We start from the raw sequence: 19,742 nt of genomic DNA, 5'->3' as shown, positions 1-19,742 counted from the left end.
TTGGCTCTTTTGACCAAGCTAAGATAAAGTATTAAAGAATTACCCAGTCAACATCACCACATAAGCTTCCAGTGGAAAATGAGCTAGGGAATCAGACATCATTATTCTGACACTCTTGACTTTCATTGTGCCAAGAGGTCAACACATGTCTTCACATTGTTGTCCTTGTGTCTATAGGACACAATCCCCAGCCAACCATCAAACCCTGTTGGATTCCAGGAGTGTGGCCTAGTCTTTCCTATGATGAAACATGCTAAGTATTATTATGAATACAAAAGCCTGCAGGCTGCCTTTATGCAAGAATGTGAAGCTGATATTTGTGTCTATATTTGTGTCTTAAGACATCCCAGGGTCAAATTATTGCACTTGTGTGTCTAATGCCATGGACAAAGGAGATCCAGATAACAAAGCTTTCCCTGGCAGTGAAAACCAAGAATAAATATGGACTATCATCATCTTCCTTTCTCTGACTTATCTTGATAGGACAAAATGTCAGTAGAAGAACAATGCACTCTTCTTGATAAATTCTGCCTTCCTCATTCTCTTTCGCTCTCTTGCACGCACACACACACACACACACACACACACACATGCACGCACGCACACACACACACCTTTCCTTATACCAAATACTAGGTGTGAAATATTGAGTCAATTTACTCTCAAATTTCAACCACATTTTTAGTTTTATTCAGTCCAATAACCCAGGAAGTCCTCTTCCTGGGTCTCTCACACTATAATTCTAAGGGCCACAGAGCATTTTGTGCACTGTGTATTAATTCTCCAAAACCAACATGGACCACCCACCAACTGGATTCATTTTTTTCAATGGAACCAGTTTTTCAAAGGTTCACAGACTAAACCCTGACATTTTCTTCCACACCCCCCCCCCCCGCCCTCCTTTCTTGTTCTAATGTCAACCAAGGACTTACTAGCTTGCTAGATGCTAAGCTGGATCCTTCTACATATTATCTCTTACTGTGGCTTCACCAAACACCTAGTACATAGGTACTATTCTTATTCTAAAGATCCACTCCCTGACCCTTAGTCCCCTGTCCTAGATGATAACACTTCAGGTGGGTCAGAAATCTCAAAGCACTTCATTATCATGCTAAGTGATCTACTTAGAATTGTCAGTAAAGCTCCCTTCCGGAGAATGGAGTTGATCCGGTTAAAAGGGTATATCTGAGCTGGGCGCCACTGCTGGCTCATGCCTGTAATCCTAGCTACTCAGGAGGCTGAGATCTGAGGATCGCAGTTCAAAGCCAGCCTGGGCAGGAAAAGTCTGTGAGACTCTTATCTCCAATAAACCATTCAGAAAACCAGAAGTGGCACTGTGGCTCAAGTGGTAGAGTACTTGAAGAGCTGAGGGACAGCGCCCAGGCCCAGAGTTCAAGCCCCATGACAAACAAAAGAAAAAAGAAAAAATGGAATATCTGGCTGAACACTGGTAGCTCACATCTGTAATCCTATCAACTTGGAGGCTTAGATCTGAGGATAACTTTGAAGCCAGAAAGAGCAGGAAAGTCCATGAGACTCTTGCCTTCAATAAATTACCAAAAAAGCCAAAAGTGGAGCTATGGCTCAAGTGGTAGAGTGCTAGCCTTGAGCAGAAGAAACTCAGGGCCAGTGCTCAGGCCCTGAGCTCAAGCCCTGGAACCTAAACACACACACACACACACACACACACACACACACACACACACACACACACACACACACACACACAGAGGAATCTATTACTTGTTATATACCATTCACCTGTAATGCTTTTGTAACTATTGCAAACCACGTATACAGATAGTTCTTAATATTTTGGGGTAAGGGAGTTATTTAAGTATGCTGAAAAACCCAAAGTCTCAGGTCCAAGAACTCTGATTTTTACACACCTTTCCAAAGCAGAAACCCTCCAGCCCCTCCCCCACCACCATCCTACTGTGGTTAAGTAGATAACCAAGCTAATATGAAGTCACTGAATGCTAACACAGTTCCTGGATGGATCCAAGAGATTCTAAGATGAGAGGTGCTGTCTCACAGAGCTCCGTTGGACGTAGTTACTCCCCTAGAGGAAAACTGGCCTCAGCCAGTCAGTCCTTCAGGCCTTTAATTTCCTCTTGGATTCTCATTCTCTCACACTCTGACAAGTCGTTTTAGATACAAAAAGAAAGAAAACCACTCCCTATTCACATGCATACCTTTAATAACACGGGAGAAATGACAAAAGAGGGCAAAACACCAAGTCCACGTGGCATCAGTTCCACTCTCAAATATTAATGTGGACAATACACACACTACTTAAAGGGAAAACATATCTGGGAAGCAAGTAGGGACGGGATCAAGTTTATTCAGAGAAACCCAGCAACTTCAAATACACCAGTACAACACCGACAAGCTTCTTCCTACTCGTGGTCCAGTGGTTCCCAGGTGTTCCTATCTTAGAGCACTTTTGAGCCAGTGCTTCAAGAAGAGAACACTGAACTGGTCTTCTCCCTGTCCCCAAGGAATTAATACAGAAGAACTATGGAAAAGTCCTTTTTTATAGTCTTCTTTATTTGAAATGATAGAAAGTGAGAGATATGAAAGGTAGTCTCTCATCCATAGAACCCTATTGCAATAGCAGAGATAATGACCCAATGGAGTTTTGATGCTGTATGGTATGTTATGCTTTTTCAAATCATTGTCACATACATTCCGTCAATGAACCCATACAATAGATTTCTTGTTTACAACTGAGAAAGTGGAAATCACAAGGAATTTGCCCAAGATCTAACATCTAGGCTAGGACAACTGTGGCTTGAAGCCAGATGACATGATTGGTCCACCATTTCCAGCAGGTCACACAATACCATGCTCTATCCTGTGCTCTTCTCTCTGATTTCTCACTCCATACTCAAGTTGCTTGTCAGTTAGCAATACTCACTAACTAGAAATAGGCTTCAAGAGAAGAGAAACACAAATCCTTCTTTGACAAGTTTATGTAGATATAAAAATAAACGTGGCATTCTTCTTTATTGCTTTTATATGGATGCTTTTGCTAGATAAAAGGCCCTGCCGGGGAACAGTTCATTGACCTTTTATTTCTATGTACACATAATACTCCTTTAGTAATAGCACAGAATTCACATCAGGAAAATATTTGCTAAATATTTCCCACTGTCTCACAGCTTGGACTATCAGTTTCTCCCAGATGTGAAACATCTGGGTGGGTGCACTAAAACACAGCAAAAAACAAAGTGATGTTTCCCAGATGTAGAAGAAGACAGCTGTCCTCAGGAATCTGTCATTGGGCCAGATTTAGGTATTCAAATTTCCCAAAAACCCTTCTCCCACTACCTCTCCCCATAGCTTTTATGACTGAAAAAGTGTCCAAGAGGTTGACCAGATAGCTGCATAAAACACTAAGACGGTAGCCATGAGAAGTTAGTGATGGCCCCATGCAATATGATCATGGAATGGTTTTCCAGACCCTGCTGGCAGAAAGTGAGCGGGATCACGCTCAGGTGTTTGCAGTCAAGTGAAGGACTTCGCAGGAAGGATGCCATCTTCAGTGTGGGGCTCAATCTTCTCATGTCGAAGGTGGTATTCAGGCATACCACTGAGCCCTCGCTTTCCCAGGAAAACAACAGAAATCCTGGTCACACTGTTTCTATCTTGGGAAGAGTCACAGGCCCCAAATGTTTATTTGGGGAGGTGACTGGAAGAAAAGCTTGTTCCATACCAGGTTTAGAAATATCTGGGAAAATACTCTGTAGTCGTGCAAACTTCTGAAAAGGTGAAATAAGAGACAAGTTGGGAAGTAAGTAATTGGGAAGATACAACTCTCATCAACTCTCATTTAAACACTATTCCTCAAGAACTTGCTGGACATCTCCCCTAGAAGCTCATGAGTAACCTTCCACGTCACTCATTAAGCAAGTTACCCATGTCATTTCCTTGGGCTCTCTAAACTTGGCCAGGAGATTCACGGGTTCCACAATCCTTACAGTTAGAGAGAAATATACAGAAACGTGGTGCCTTGGAAGCAGGCACTTGCCTGAAAGTAACTACTGTCACTTGTTTTGTTGTTATTGTTTCTGTTTTTAATATTTACTGTCTGGTAATTCTAATTATGCTTTTTTTCCCCTAATATTGGGGCTTGAAATCAAAAGTTTCACTCTCTCATGTAGATTTTTTCCAATCATAGCTTGTACTCTAGAACTTGAGCCATGCTTCAAGTCCAACTTTTTGCTGATTAATTGGGGATAGAGTCTCTAGGGGTAGCACAGAGAAAACACAGGTAGAGACTGAATGGACTAGCTTTGGGCGTTGATCCTTATATCTCAGCCTCCTGAGTAGCTGTAATTACTGGCAGAAATCACCTGGGTCCAACACCAGTCATTTTAATTATCTTCTTATATGCAACTAGCTCTCCCAATTAACCATAAACTCCATGAGGACAGGAAAGATATCTTAACCCTTTTTTATGTCCTACACAATTCCTGGTAAAGTACTTTTGTATAAAGTAGGTACTCACAGAAGTCTTGTTTGCATACACTTACTCTTCATTTTAAAATCCGTTATATAGAGCCCATACTCTGAAGATTAGCCTACCATTTAGTTAAAACAAGAGCTTTATTTAAAGTGCTTATCTAGCATTACAAAATCTTGGGTTTAATTCCTAGCACCACCAAAATTTTTTAATTACTTTAAGATCTTTTCAGATTAACAAAGATCATTCTTTGTGAAATTGATATTGTGTATGTGTGTGTGTGTGTGTGTGTGTGTGTGTGTGTGTGTGTGTGCGTGTGTGCTGGTTCTGAGGCTTGGACATCCTGGGCACTGTTCTGGAGCTTTTTTGCTCAAGGCTAGTGCTCTACTACTTGAGCCACAGCTCCACCAATGGTTTTTGGTGATTACTTGGAGACTCTCATAGACTTTTGTGTCTGGGTTGGGTTCAGACCACAATCCTCAGAACTCAGCTTCCTGAGTAACTAGGACTATAGGCATGAGCCACAGATACTCACACAAGTGAAAATGATGAGTGTTAAGTAGAAAATGACCAGAGAGAAGAGCAGCACAATCTCAGCTCTGTATTTCCTAAAAGTTGATTCTTCAGGTAACTTGGGACATCCTTTCAGACAGACAGAGAGAAGGAAAAGAGAGAGAGAGCCATTAAAGCATCCTATTAAACAAAGCCATGTTAACAAAATTCTTCTTCCTCTCACACCTGTGCTGTCAGGAAGAGCCACTGTCCTGGCTCTCCCTTTGCGCCTCAGGATGGGCACACAATGCTTCCTGAACATGTGCCTTGGGTCAGGAAAAACAGAAGTCAGCAATGCTGGTCAATTCCCCTCTGCTCTCTGCGGGACAACCTGCCCTTTGGCTCTCCTCTGAAAAACTACCCTCATTTCTCATCCATGTGCATAATATGCAGAGAGGGCATACTGTGTGCTGGGATATTCAGAGAACAAAACAGAGCTCTTATTCTCTTAGTGGAGATGGAAGTGAAGCAATTCATATACAACATTTAAGACATAAAAAGAGCCAGGCACTGGTGGCTCTCAAAAAGCAAAGAGACCCAGGACCACCACCAACAACAACAACAACAAAAAGCAAAGTGATGATGTGCTTGCAGCTCCACCACCAGCCACAGAAGTGATCGGAAGTGATGGAAAGCTGCAGGATGTAGTGGCAGAGGCTGGATCTCAGGACCTACAGCCAGCACTGCAAGCAGCTCACCTGTCACTTTCAGAAGCACCGTGCCACTAAGGTTTTTCTGCTCTCCCAGGTCCTGCAGAGTGCACCTGTATGTGCCTGAGCTGCAGCCCGTGGTGTTCTGGATTTTTAAGGAATAGGGTCCTTTCCCAGAGGTCTCAACGGAAGTGTTCTGATGATAGTGTTGCCCACTGGCGCGCGGTCCTTCCTGAGGGGGCTCCAGGCTCTGCTCTCCGCTCTCTGTGAGCTGTGAAGAAGCAACAACAGTACAACATGCTTGCTGATGGAATACTCAAAATCTGAATTCACCTATGGTTTTACAATTTGTTTTCTTAAAACTCATCCTTGGATGGTTCTAAAGCAATATTTGATGCTTTATTTTTGTGTATGCAAACTCAGGGGGAAGTGGAAAAAATCTATTTAAAAGAAAACAACACTTAAATGCTATTATATATGTATATCAGATATTTATATAGATATTATGTATATTATGTATAATATACATATGTAATATATATAAATATCTACTATAGACATTATTTATTATTATATATTATATCATAAGATATATTATACATAATATATATTAATAATATATGTTATATAAATATGTCATATAATTATAGATGTATATCTTATTTAGAAATAATTTCTGACCTGAATTTTGTGATTCTAACACCAATATGCCAACTTCTACCCTCCAGAAAGAACAGCATCACTGTCAATGATGGTAAGATGTTGAGCATGAACCACTGTGTGTTTAATTTTTGCTACTGTTGGTTCTATGTCCAATGTTCACTTTTCTTCAGAAACCCACTCACTCCAGCAAACGGTTGTAACTTTGGATTCCAGATTTTTATTTGGAAAAGTTTCTGAATCTGAGAAGGTCATCCTCAGACAACTCATCTCAAACCAGTGATGAGATAAACAATGCTTCCTGTAGTTACCCCATTCTTCAAAGGCTGAGATGACTGGCATGATCACATCCAAGACCCCGAACATGCCATGCTTTCTTCTCTGTACTCAGTCCAGAAGACAGCTGAAGGGACTTCTTTGTGGTGGTTTCATGGGTTAGATCTTTGGACAGTTATATCAGGCTACCCAGGGATGGTTAGTAATAGTATGCCTCACTGTACCCACAATGCACCAGCCCAATTTAGCTCATTAGTCTGCCAGGGTTTCTTTCCCTGGACTCCCTATCCAGTGAGGTGCTGTCAGCATCTTCTACTTCAAGATGTCCACACACCTTTCACTGTCATTTCTCTCTTTTCTGGACCCATTCCTAATTTGTCAGATCATTTCCAGTGAAATGTGGTACCGCTACTAAAATGGATTTACACCCACAGTAAAACAAGTCATTGTGCTCTGGGCTCACAGGCCGTCTTTCAACCCAGGCGGACATCAGCAGCACCCAAGCTGCCTTTTGCTGCTTGCCTAGAGACCAGCTGAGAGCCCTGGTCAAGCAGCACCCCTTCTTGTCCCAAAAGCCTTGTAGAATCCCTCAAGAGACACAATAGGGAAAGAGAGAAATTAGCCACCTCCTATGTGGGGAGCACTCTGTGGCCTTCAAAAAAAGGAAGCCTAACCCAGGAGTAGGGGAAATATACCATGAAGGATTGTGCGTGCGCGCGCGTGCGCGCGCGCACACACACACACACACACACACACACACACACACACTTGAGTCAGCTGTGCTTAATTTCTGAAGCAAGGATAGCTTACAAGGTCACCCCAGCTCCCCAGCTCAGGTTCCTCTTCCTGTGGACTACAGAGACATCTGCTGGCAGATTTATGGCTCACCCCTAGCACCAGATTGAGATGAATGACTCTTCTCAGGCTGCGTCTGTGAAGGTAAATCCCATCTCTTGATGGTCCTTCTTGTGTTTAAAGGTTCCTTTCTAAATAATCAAGGATCTATTGGGGGGGGGGAGCTAAATGATTGGAGCCTTTGGGTGTTCAAAAGTAAAACTATATAAAAAGGAGAGCTGGGTAAAGAACCTTGGAGGAAATGGAAGGCATCCAGCTGGTCCTAGAACATGTTGAAGTAAGCACAATTTTCCCTTTTTGAAGCCTAAATAAATCACAGACAGTAGCTTCTCATTGCTCCCTCTCTTCCACCATTTAGCCCAGCACAGGGGCTTCTTCTTAGCAAGCAGAGATGGCTGAATGACCATGCAGAGCCAATCTATGCCACCTGCCCATTAAAACCAGTTTGAACTAATTAACTTACCCTATGCTGAACAGTCCAGGTTACTTTCTAATCTAGCCTCTAAATGTAAATGTGGCTGTGACAAGCATTTTGGGGAGACCTACCTCTGTTTTTGATTCATTTTGTTTTGTTTTCTGGAGAGTGTCTCTTCCACCCCATATCCAATCCCTCAACTGAGAAAGGCCTAGGGAGAAGTTAAGATTAAAAATCGCAGAGCCCTCTGAGGGTCGATGGAAATTATAAACAGTGTAAACAATGGCACCTATGAAGGGTCCCATAATGGAGCTACCTGCTAGGAATTATGGCTCAAGAAGGGACTTGAGGTCAGAACTAGCTGGCAGTTGCTTTCTACCTATTTGCACAGGAGAATTCATTTTAACACTCAGCAGCTACAACAACAAAAGGAAGTGTATTTAATGGTCAGATTCCCATGGATCTCTGGCAACTTTTCCAGACTCTGGTTATTTTTAAATGGCAAGGCAAGACCAGAGGAAGGACAGGAAAAAGAATGGGGGTGGGAGGAGAGATGGAAAAACAGAATGCCCAAGCAACCTCCTACAGAATTTGGCTTTACTAACTGGGCATCAGTGGGATCATGGCAAAACATCTCAGTTCTCATGAGGTCAGCTTCCTAAGACCCCTTCTCTGAAGGACACTGAGAACTAATAGCATCACTCAGAGCTCTTGTCCAACGAGTAGACAAAGCACTGTTGGCCTTATGACTCCAACAACAATGTCCCTCCTCTCCCAGTGGATGCCTAGACCCATCAACACTTCTGCATTAATTTTTATGTATATACAACCTATGGAAAAATTCACTAGATCAATTAGGTACACATTTTTCATCCTTGTCTTCCTACCACCCACTTACTACCTTTTCCATCTTGCCTAAATATACCTAATCATCATACACTGTGGCCATGTTTACAGTTTGTGATGTGACAGCAAAATTAGATGCTTTTCTTTTTCTTTCTTCAAGACTTCAAAGATAAAAGATCTGTTCTTGGTATATGTTTAGCAACTGGACTTGTTAGCACTGGACTTGTTTAATTTTTTCCTTATTAAATCGTGACTTTTGTTTTTTTGTAAAGAGAGTACCTTATGGATTCTCTTTGGCATATCTGCATTACTGCTCTTGGGCTTTGTGATCATGATTAAGTAAATTATGGGATACTTGGACTTAAACACTCTGAAACCATGATAATTTATCTGATAACAGAAATGGCTACTAAGAGATTAACAGGCAGGTAGTGTATACAATGTGGAAACGCTGAACAAAAATGATGACTCACTGGCAGGCAGAGAAAAAATGTGAGATCTCATCACACTCCTCAGAATAGCAAGCATCTTAAAACTTGTGCATTGTTTGTCTGGCTTTCTATTTAACGTGTTTGATCCTGGTAACTGAAATGGAAGAAAGCACTTATAGCAAAAAGGCCCTTCTGCCAAGTCATATGTACTTAGTTTCAAGATCTAGGTATTTACAAGGTCTATTCTCTCTTCCCTTTGCCATTTTAAAATATATCTTTTCATATGACTCTACCTGAATAATCTAGGATCTTCCCACTGCTGCAAAAATTGTAGTTTTCCTGTTAATGGTCATGCTCAAAATGGGACTAGGACATAAGTGAGACCAAGGACTTCCTTATGCAAAGTTCAAATTGATTCTCACTAGCTATGCTGCCAGGCCCACGTCACCCTGCTGTGTCAGCTGTGACAGAAAGAGCACTAAGGAGATGTTTCAGTTGGGATGAGACTGGGATATCAGCAGAGTGATTCTCAACTTTGCTTTGTTTTATGAGTTCTTACAAGCATCAGCACTGGACTAAAATCAGCCACTGGCAAGAATGGCTCTTTAAACATTCCAAGTCTAAAAGTGTTACACTGCTTCTCTGCAAAAGCATTTTAGGAAATAGTAATTTATAACAAAAGGAAACCCTCTGATTCATTCACAGCCAAGCATAATTGACGGGAACTATTTAATGCATACTTCCCAATGCTAATATTGTAGTACAGTGTGCTAAAGCACAACACAATTTGGGAAATTAATTCCTCAAAACACTCATCCCAATAATGTTTTAAAAATCCACACTCTGTGCATGAACTTTCATGCTGACAATTCTGCTTTTTTACTGAATTATAAAAGAGCAAAATAGGGGATATCTCATTTTTAGAAAGCCTAGGGACTTTGACTTGCCTCAGGGCCTCCAATTGGACTAAATAACTTAAATACCATATTCTTTCTCTGAAATGGAGATTTGACCTTAAGAAAATGACAAGCCCTAAATTAAAATAGGCTTTAATTTGCTGAATACTGCATCAAGCAAACACAAGTACTAATGGTAAAGGCATGTAAATTAAATAGCTTATTTTTAAATGATTATCAAATATGAAGTAGAACAAGAGAAATTAAGTAAATAAATATGACTGGAATCAAGCCAAGATTTCAATCAAGAACTATGGTACAAGTGCTTTCTAATACATTTACCTAATTGTATCTAAATGCATTTCAACCTCATAGATTTCCATACTCAAGTGGGCAACAGTTCATTCCTATACGAAAGAAAGGGTTTTTTATTACAAATTTGAAATCCAACTTCATGATATGTTAGATCTCAAAGAATGTGTCACAAGTTTAACTAAAATAAAAGGAATTGATTTTTTTTTTTTTTAGAAGAAAGAATGTGTATACTGCTGGTGCTGGTGGCTCACTTCTGTTATTCTAGCTACTACAGAATTGAGATCTAAGGATCATGATTGGAAGCCAGCCAAGGTCAAAAAGTCCATAAGATGTGTATCTCTAATCAACTAGCAAAAAGTTGGAAGTGGAGTTATGGCTCAATTGGTAGAACATCAGCTATGCACACGTGCACACATACACACACACACACACACATGAACATGTAAATATAGATAGATATACATATATTTCATTTAACAATTTGATTTTTTTTTAAATTTTAAAGCTAGAGACTTTTAAGTATTTAAAGATAGCTTTAAATTAATCTAATGTATTCCAATTACATTGAACAGCTCTTTTTAAAAATTGCCTTTCTTGTGCACTAACATTCATGTAGCTTGGTTTCTAACTCAATTAAAGTGCCAATATAATCCCCATTCATCATAAAAACAGCTTTTTATAACGTGCAAAATAGTTTGGCTCAGAGGTTGATGTCATAATGAGGGTAGAATGTATGAACATTAACATTGCTTTTTTTTCTAAGCATGGTTTTATTAGAAAAATGATATTCCACTCTGAAATTTACTGTGTCTAACAGGCAGAGTTGGGCTTACGGCTGTTAACAAGAGTTACAAGTTTCGCAGAGGCAGCCTAATTAAGAGCACAGGCTTTGGAGTTGGATAGAGATGGGATCCACTCCAATCCCACATGGCTCCTTCTGCTCTTGGCCAATTGGCTAAACCGCTCCCAGTTTGGTTTGTAACACTGGGACCTGGGGAGTTCATTGTTTCTCAGAGTTAAGGATGGAGACAGTTATGATGTTATGTTTATAGAACTTCCACCTGATATCAATCACACAGAAAGCCCAACAGATATTACATATATATATATCAACATTTCATTCGGTATAGTACATCATTCCTTACACAGAGAAAACATTCAAAATACATTTTCTGAATAAATGAGTGGATCTTAGAAACAATGAGACCGTTACAGGCTCTGGCATCAAATGCCTATGATCACAATCCCGGATCTCCATTAGCTAGCCTGCTCACTTTGGTAAGTCACTACATGTAAGTTTCACTTCTTTTCCTTGAAAGGGATTATGATAAGAATCAAATGAGAAAGCATCCAGAAGGGCTGTTCAGTTGGTACTGTCGGTAATAGAAGCTGCTGTTGTAAAGGAATGCTTTCCTCCACCCATGTTCTGGCACTCCTTAGAGCTGATACTCGATGTCTCCTCCCTGGCTAAATTGTTGTAAAAGTCCTACTCTCTGCCCCAGGAAGAATTTTTTTGATATATCCACCATGTCTCCAAAGCACTCATTCTGTATTTTCTAAAGTACTGACAGAATAAGGTGGCCAAAGCCTTTTGGAACTGAGAGTTGAAAACTTCATGGTTTGTATCACCATCTTTCTATTTGGGTTCTGCAGGGCCTGTGGGGTGCAGGAAATCTGCTGCTATCATTCACAGAACTCTTGGTTGTCTAAGAGGTACACTTCACTCAGATCTCACATCCCACCATCTCCAAGACAGGCTCTAATGGGCCCACCATCCATCACAATCACTTGAAAATAACCAAGATTCTATTGACATAATAGGAGAGAGAGCCACACAATGTTTTCCTTCACCTTGTTTTTGTTGAAAGTCTGCAGTTAACAACTAATATCTCCTGCCAGGTGGGGGTTGGTCCCAAAACTAACAGAAGGGAAGGAAGACTTGAGAGATGGGAAGCCACCAAATCCTAGGAATAGTTAAAGACCTCTAAGTCTAGCTGTATTTGTTTTTTAGGGCTGTTGTTGACAACAGATATGTATTTCCCCATAGTTCTAGAGGCCAGAAGTGGGAAGTCAAGGTGTCAGTGGGGCCATGCTCTGAAGTCTCTAAGGGGGAATTTGTTTCGTGCTTTCCTCTTTCCTTCTGGTGTCCCAGCAATCCTTGACATTTCTTGGCAGTAGATACATTACTCCAATCTTTGTCTTCATCTTCTTATGGTCTCCCTGTTTTGTCTGTGTCTGTCTCTGTTTTCTCTCCTCATACGGACATCAGGCACTGTGAATTAGGACACTTCCCCCCTACACACACACACCAAGTCAGATATGGCCTTATCTTAATTGAATTACATCTTCAAGGACTTGTATTTCCAAATAAAATCACAGTCCACAAGTACCAGGGATTAGGACCTCAACATATCTTTTGAGAGGACTTGTTTAAACCCCACAACATCAGCCATAACTGAGATATAAACTACATTTTGATTTTACAGGGTTTTTTTCCACCCATTCCCATGACACAGCCAATTCTTTACTTTTAAGATAGATTTGATTTGGATTTATAATCCTTGGTAACCCAGAAAGTCCTAACTGAAAGCAACACCCCTACACCACCTATAGCTAAGTGTGGTTGCACATGGCTCGAACCTCTGTGCCAGTCCTACTTTGCCCTGGGGCTCATGCTCCTCCAGAAATAAGAACTCAGGCCCTGATTGGGTTTACAACCTTCAGTTCTCCAAAACTAATCCAGGAAGTCTAGTCCCATGAGATCATAGGTTGCTTACATCACCGAGAATTGTTCCTTCCCCAAAAGTTTTCCCCATCTGGGCCCATAATGAGACAGCCACCAGCTCTTCTGGAATCTGGCTTCTCTTGAGAGAACCAGGTTGAGAACATTCAGCAGACAAGTTGGTGCTCCAAGAAAATGTCAAGTGATATTAACACGCCTGGAGCTCCAAGTCTGTACTAGTTCCATATGGCACTAGGATGTAGGAGTTTTACCCAAAATACATCTCAATGCAAAGCAAAACAAAACAAAAAGCAGGCTTAAAGGTATAAAGGAGTCTTAGGCAGTATTTTAATCTAGTTCTGGTTGACGGGTAGAAAAGTTTGGATTATTGCCAAAGTAGCAACGAAATGTTTTTAGATGGTCAATCTGTTGTTAGTCTATTTAAACCTTGCCCTTCGTCACTAAGACCTCCTCCAAACTTCCCCTTTTGCTTCACTGTAAGTGACATAACCAAGACATAAGGAAGATACTCTAGTCTTCATGTGATCTAATCTCCTCCTGTATTTATGGAATAGCTGTGACAGGTTTGGGTTGTTTGTTTATTTAACTCTTTTCCCTCCTATTCTCTTTCAGTTGAAAAGATTTTTACAATTTTTCTCTGTTTTCCCATTATTCAAAACCCTCAATACCATTCGAAGCCTCTGAGACTTCTTCCATCTGTTTTGAGAGAGCTTCATGCTGTTTTACTCATTCCTCTACAGAAATACATGAGCACTAGGTGACCAAAAAGAATCCAAAGGGCATGTTCAAGCCTCAGGTAAGTTAACCTGCTGAAAATTACACTGCAGTGAAAGAGTAAGACCTTCCTGAAGGCTTGCCTTCTAGATGAATTAGATTCTGCCTATCACCATGGGAAATATGCTTTTCTTTTGACATATTTTGCATTGCATCGCATCATTCTCTTTGCTTAAAATTTTCTAATGGTTCCTTATCACTGAAAGCATAGTCCTCAGATCATTATGGTTTGTTATTCACAGTGACCCCAGCCTACTTTCCAACATTATCTCTCAGTTATCTGCTGTATCACTATCCCTTCTAGATCCCCACTGCTCCCCAAAGAGTCTATCTGACTTACCATTTCCATGTCTTGTCTTTTTCTTTTTACTTTTCCCTCCCCCAGTCCTGGGGCTTGAACTCTGAGCCTGGGCACTGTCCCTGAACTTCTTTTTGCTCAAGGCTAGTGTTCTACCACTTGAGCCACAGAGCCACTTTCAGTTTTTTCTAAGTAGTTTATTGGAGATAAGAGTTTTCACAGACTTTCCTGCCCAGGCTGGCTTCAAATCGCAATCCTCCTGAGTAGCTAGGATTACAGGCATGAGCCACTGGCACCCAGCCTTCATTGCCTTTTTGTAAAGCAGGCTTCTAGCAAAAGTTTTGAGCCAATTTTGTGGTGGCTAAAATCTTGGGCATACATTTGGGACTTAGAAAGATTTACTACGTAAATAAAGGGTAGATAAGAGGGCTTTCTGAAATCCAACTTTATATTTTTCATAGTTTGACCTAAAAGTGATTCTATGCAGCCAAGCTGGACACACATCAATGCAGAAAGTACAAATTTATTTTGATTCTAATATACACATTGTTTTTACATTTCTGGTTTCCAGTCCTCTTATATTTAATGTTAAAAAACATCTCCCATTTCTCCTAAAAACAATTCTTAAATCCATTTACTACAGGCGACACTCTAGAATCAGGGAAACACAATTAGGAACACATGTTAGCTCTTTCCTAGGTCCTTCAAGGTCTGTGACCATACAGACTGCATCAACTCTAGCCCTGCCCAAGGCCCTCTGCTCTGCTCAGGGCCCCTGCCCTTGAAGCTTGTTATCACACAAGATGACAGAGACAGAAAATATAACTCCGCTCAAGAGGAGTTTATCAACATTCAGGGAAGACAGCTCCATAATGAGTCAAGGCCAGTGAGATTGGCCTAACGGCCTTCCTTGAAATGTTTTAAGTAGCTTTATGCAAGCCATTAACCTTCTCCCCAACAGTTCCCTTTGCATGAATGTAAGAAATAGAACGCTCCACAGGATGGTCCATGATGGGCTCCAGTTGGGATTTTTCTAAATATTCTAAAGTTCAAGTCTGATCTAGGCTCTGAAATCATTGTCTTACTTCCCCTTTCTCCCTTCCTTTGGAAATCATCTAAATAGGGCACTTGTCTTGTGATGCATGGCTGTCCTCACTCCCCTACATTATCACCCAGAGATGACACCAGATATCCTCTTTCACTTTGAGTCACGGTAGGGTGTCAGGGAGGCAATCGTGATACAAGATGGAACTGCATCTGCTACATAAATGACCACTCATTATTATTAATGGAGGGTATCCACCATGCCCAAAGCTGTCCATCCAGAAGTGTCTTCTCTCTCCAAATGTAGCACAGCTTTATTAGAGAGGGTACAGACACAGTGACAGGCAGCATGAAGCAGAGACACAGCCCCTTCATGCACAGAGCTACCCTGACAGACAGGACATTAATTTAAACAAAGGTCGCAGCCAATGGGAGAAGTATGGTAGATCAAAGTCCAAAATACCTCCCCAAAGGACCATAACTTTAAAAGTAAATTGTATCAGGATCCCAAAAGACATAATCTATCCAATTTCCTATTTCTTCTAAACCAGGCATCTTCCTCTAAAGATATAAGGGCCAGATGCTAGTGGCTTACACCTGTAAATCCTAGCTACTCAGGAGGCTGAGATCTGAGGATCATGATCATGATTCCAAGCCAGCCTGGGCAGAAAAGTCTGTGTGAGTCTTATCTCCAAATAATCAGAAAAGGCCAGAAGAGTAGCTACCGTTCAAGTGGTAAAGCACCCTTGAATGCAAAACACCAACTAAGAGCACAAAGCCCTGAGTTTTAAGCCCCAGTACTGGCATATACACAATTAAGTAAGCAAATAAATAAATAATAAAACAAAGATATGAGAGGGAAGGATGGTAAAAGAATTCCTTTGTATATCTGAGGTCAGAAGCCCCTAGCCCTAGAGCTGAGCTAACGCTATCCACTTTCAGCTTTGCCTTTGACCTTCCATGTGTGTCTATACTGAGCCTCCTCTGCCACACCCCACATCATCTTTGAAATGGAGAGAATAAAGTAGACACAGCTCCTTCCAGACTCATTAGGGCTTGTAATGTTATAAACACTAAATGGACACCATCTGCTTGGATTTTTGGTAAAAGGCATATGATTCAAGTGTGGTTTGGATGGGTCCTCTGTCAATCGTAAGTCTTCAGTGCCAATTGGACAGTAGCAAGATGCTCTGTGGTACTAGAGGACAGAATGGTAAATGGAATTTTTAAATAGTGAATCATGATAGCCATCCCTGGGATACGGAGAAGGCCTGCAAGAATGAGACTCTGTGGCAGACTGTAATATCCCACTCCACAGGAGTCTGCTGTACTTGCCCAACACACAGCCTGCCCCTGCACAGGGCAGTGCAGAGCTCAGCAAGCTATAGTCCCAAGTTAAGTCCCCCAATTCACAGCTATGTCCCCAATTCACCAAAACATTGTGCAAGAAGCTTGTGGGGACATGACCGAATTATTGCTAGAATACACTATTGTATTTTTGTTGTACAAACACTATCAATGCAAAAGTACAATTGCCTGGTTGGAAAGTAACCAATATCTACAGAATGAGGAAGGAATGATAATATATAACACTTTCAAGACTATGAATGGTACGGCAGAGCTTTGCTAACCTCCAATCCCATGGCCTAATGAAAAAAAAGGAATGCCCAGAGACTCTATTTTTTTGGACAGAATGTCTTGAGACTTTCAGGGCAAATCTTGCAAGAACTGTGCCCAATAAACAAGCACATACATTATACAGTTACATCATCGACCAACATCCCAGGAGAAGTCAAAGGTGAATTGCTATGGTTTACTGAGCCATTCCCAATGACCCTGCACAAGAAGATTTAACTTGACAATTATTTGAACTTGATGCTCTGAAATGTCATCTACTTGTTTCATGAGTACATTTTAATTACTCCCCTGGGGATATTAATAATGTTTGCTTCTTTTAATTACTCTCTGGAAGGGAGAGTGGTTTCATGTTTTCTTCCTGCTTTGAAATAACTAAGCCCAAGGCCTGATTAGCCCAGAGACACTTCTATTTTTTTTTCCTCTAACTTAAGTAATTAAGGTAGAAAACAAAGATATGAAGATAGACTTCTAACAGCTTGGGATGTGTAATCAGACTACATAGTTCAAAGCCTGCTTCCACCATTTAGCCAGCTGTGTGACATTGGACAACTTAATTTCCTTTCCTGGGCTCAGTTCCCTCACCTGTTAAATAGGAATAAAAATCACACAGATTTCTTAAACCTGCGCCAGAAGATAGATACAGCATAGAAGGAGAAAGCTTGGCATGCAGTGAGCAGTCAAATGATACTATTTTTACAGTATTTTTAAAGTGCTAATGTGTTGACAGTGTGAAAAATTTTGGAATGGTGTTCGCTGCAGCCATCACAAATAAGGCAGAAATAAAGTAGCGAAGCTAACACCCTGCTGTCTCTCCTCTGTGCATCAGTCATGTGGCCAGCTTGAGTTGACCAAACCCCTTTGCAATTAACTGGGCAAGCACTGGCTACCTGCAGAAAATGCACAAAAGCTTCAGTGTAGTCTTTTTCCTCCAGGAAATGACAATCCAGTTAAGAGAGAGGGCACACACACACACACACACACACACACACACACACACACACATACACACTCTTGTTGACTTCTGTATTACCTGGCATGGATAAATGGTCAGACATATTGCAAGTTCTTACAGGGTGGGCAGAAGAAATCCCTGCCTGCATCTCATGGAATGCTACAAACAAGCATTTAGAGATTTCCCCTAAGGTAACACAGCAAATCAGGGCCAGCCACAGAGTGAAGCGGGTCTGTCACAGTCATTTGGCTTAAAATGGAGGTGCCCTGTGGCAGTAACCATGGTTAAAGAAAGGGGAGTAAAGGACCGATGCTATCTAGCCAATAGTGGCTGCTGAACTTTAAAATGCCACAGGAATCACAATCATAGAATCTGAGAATGTTCCCGTTGAAAAGAAGCCTTTAGAAAGACCTGTGTATCTCAATGTTACCACCATGGAGACAGTGACACGTTCTTATGCAGGCATGGAGGCATGGACCTCTGGCGCCTGACCACCCATGCGCGCGGATGCCCTCACGTCTAGACCTCTCTCGATAGCCAGAGGATGGAGAAGAAGGGGTGGGGAGGGAGGATGAGAAGATCAGAAAGGGGAACCAGTGATCGTTCAACCTGTGTGAGACATCCTGATGATGTCTGAGGCCTCACCTTCCGGTGGCACCCACCCCCTTCCCGTGTCTCTTGAGCCTCACTGTCACTGAAATCCATGTCTGGGGACATTTCCTCCTATCCAGCGACCCAATCTAGGCCTCTGTTGCTTCTCCCCTTCACCCCTCCCCCCCAGTGGCCTCCTGGCTACCACCACAGGTAGACTCCAGAATTAAGCCAAATGCTCTTACTGGGATCGAGCCCTCCCAGGCCACCTTTGAGAACTGAGATCTTCAGAGAGCTAGTACCTGGATGCGGATGGGGCTGGACACGGATGGGAGAGGTGTGTCAGAAGGGCTGGATACCGCGAGCTCAGCTGCGGGCGACGCCCACCAGTCCCTCCACCCCCACCCCCTAACTCCTGGCCACACAGGTCCCCATTCTAAGGGAGCTGATGGCACTGTCCCCTCTCCCCAAGGGAGCAAGCAAACCCCCATCTTCTGGCAGTCCTGCGCTTACCTTGGCCCAAGAGACGGTATAGGAGACCTGGGGGTCCCAAGAGACGGCGCAGGGCAGATCCACAGTCTCAGAACAAGGCACCTTCACCTCCTGCGTGGCGGCCGCCAGGCTGCAGGCTGCAAGAGACAGGGAGGGAGAGCGCCCCGTGAGCAAGGACCTAGGGAGGAGGAGGAGGAGACGTGGTGAGGTGGGCGACCGGCGATCAGGGAACCCCTACCGCAGCTCAGGAGCAGGATCACTAGCTGGAGGCCGCGAGCCATGGCTGGACGCTGCGCCACCGCCTCGGGGCTGCCGGCCCAGTGGCACGCTCGCGCCGCGCCGCCCTCTTGTACCCCAGCGCGCTCCGGGAGGGAACCTCCCCGCGCGCGCCAGCCCCGGGGAGTCCCCAGCGGGTGGCGGAAGCCAGCGGCGGCCTGGGAGCCTCCCCACCCCGCCACCCCGTCCTTTGGTTTCCGCCCCCTGCACCCTCCCCACCCCCTTCCCCCCCCCCCCCTTCCACACCCCGGCTCGCCCGCCCCGCGCGCGTCTCCGCCCCCCGCGCGCCCCGGCCTGGCGCCCCAAGTTAGCGTCGCTGCTGCTGCTGCTGCGGCGGCTGGGCAGCGGCCCCAGCAAGCTCCGCGTAACGGCCCCCCACCCCCACCCCGAGCTGGGAGCTGTGCAAAACGCGCTCACGCGCGCGCGAGTGGACCCAGGCGCGCTGACCCTCAACACCAAGCCAGGAATCAAGCCATCAAACACAGCCTATGCCCATTTTACAGAGGTGAAACCAGATTCGGAGACGGTGGGCGGATCCCCCCGGCACGCCCCCCCCACCCCCTGCACCCC

At 43.0% G+C, this 19,742-nt stretch overlaps 1 protein-coding gene across 1 annotated transcript; it reads right to left on the bottom strand.

Annotated features, from left to right (window-relative positions):
* Positions 1–2,182: 2,182 nt before the first annotated feature.
* Cd83 (CD83 molecule) lies at positions 2,183–19,323 on the bottom strand. The gene is made up of 5 exons (XM_042678547.1): positions 19,135–19,323; positions 18,918–19,033; positions 5,719–5,941; positions 5,004–5,110; positions 2,183–3,764 (listed from the first exon to the last, which is right to left on the bottom strand). Exons 1-5 carry the CDS (start codon positions 19,175–19,177, stop codon positions 3,636–3,638), a joined length of 618 nt encoding a protein of 205 aa, XP_042534481.1. The 5' UTR covers positions 19,178–19,323; the 3' UTR covers positions 2,183–3,635.
* Positions 19,324–19,742: the final 419 nt, after the last annotated feature.

This window comes from Dipodomys spectabilis, unplaced genomic scaffold, assembly GCF_019054845.1.
Source record: "Dipodomys spectabilis isolate Male_0828 unplaced genomic scaffold, ASM1905484v1 ptg000045l, whole genome shotgun sequence".
Classification (NCBI taxonomy): domain Eukaryota; kingdom Metazoa; phylum Chordata; class Mammalia; order Rodentia; family Heteromyidae; genus Dipodomys; species Dipodomys spectabilis.
The sequence above is the reverse complement of the archived record's forward strand: the minus strand, read 5'-3'. Positions and strand labels throughout refer to the sequence as shown.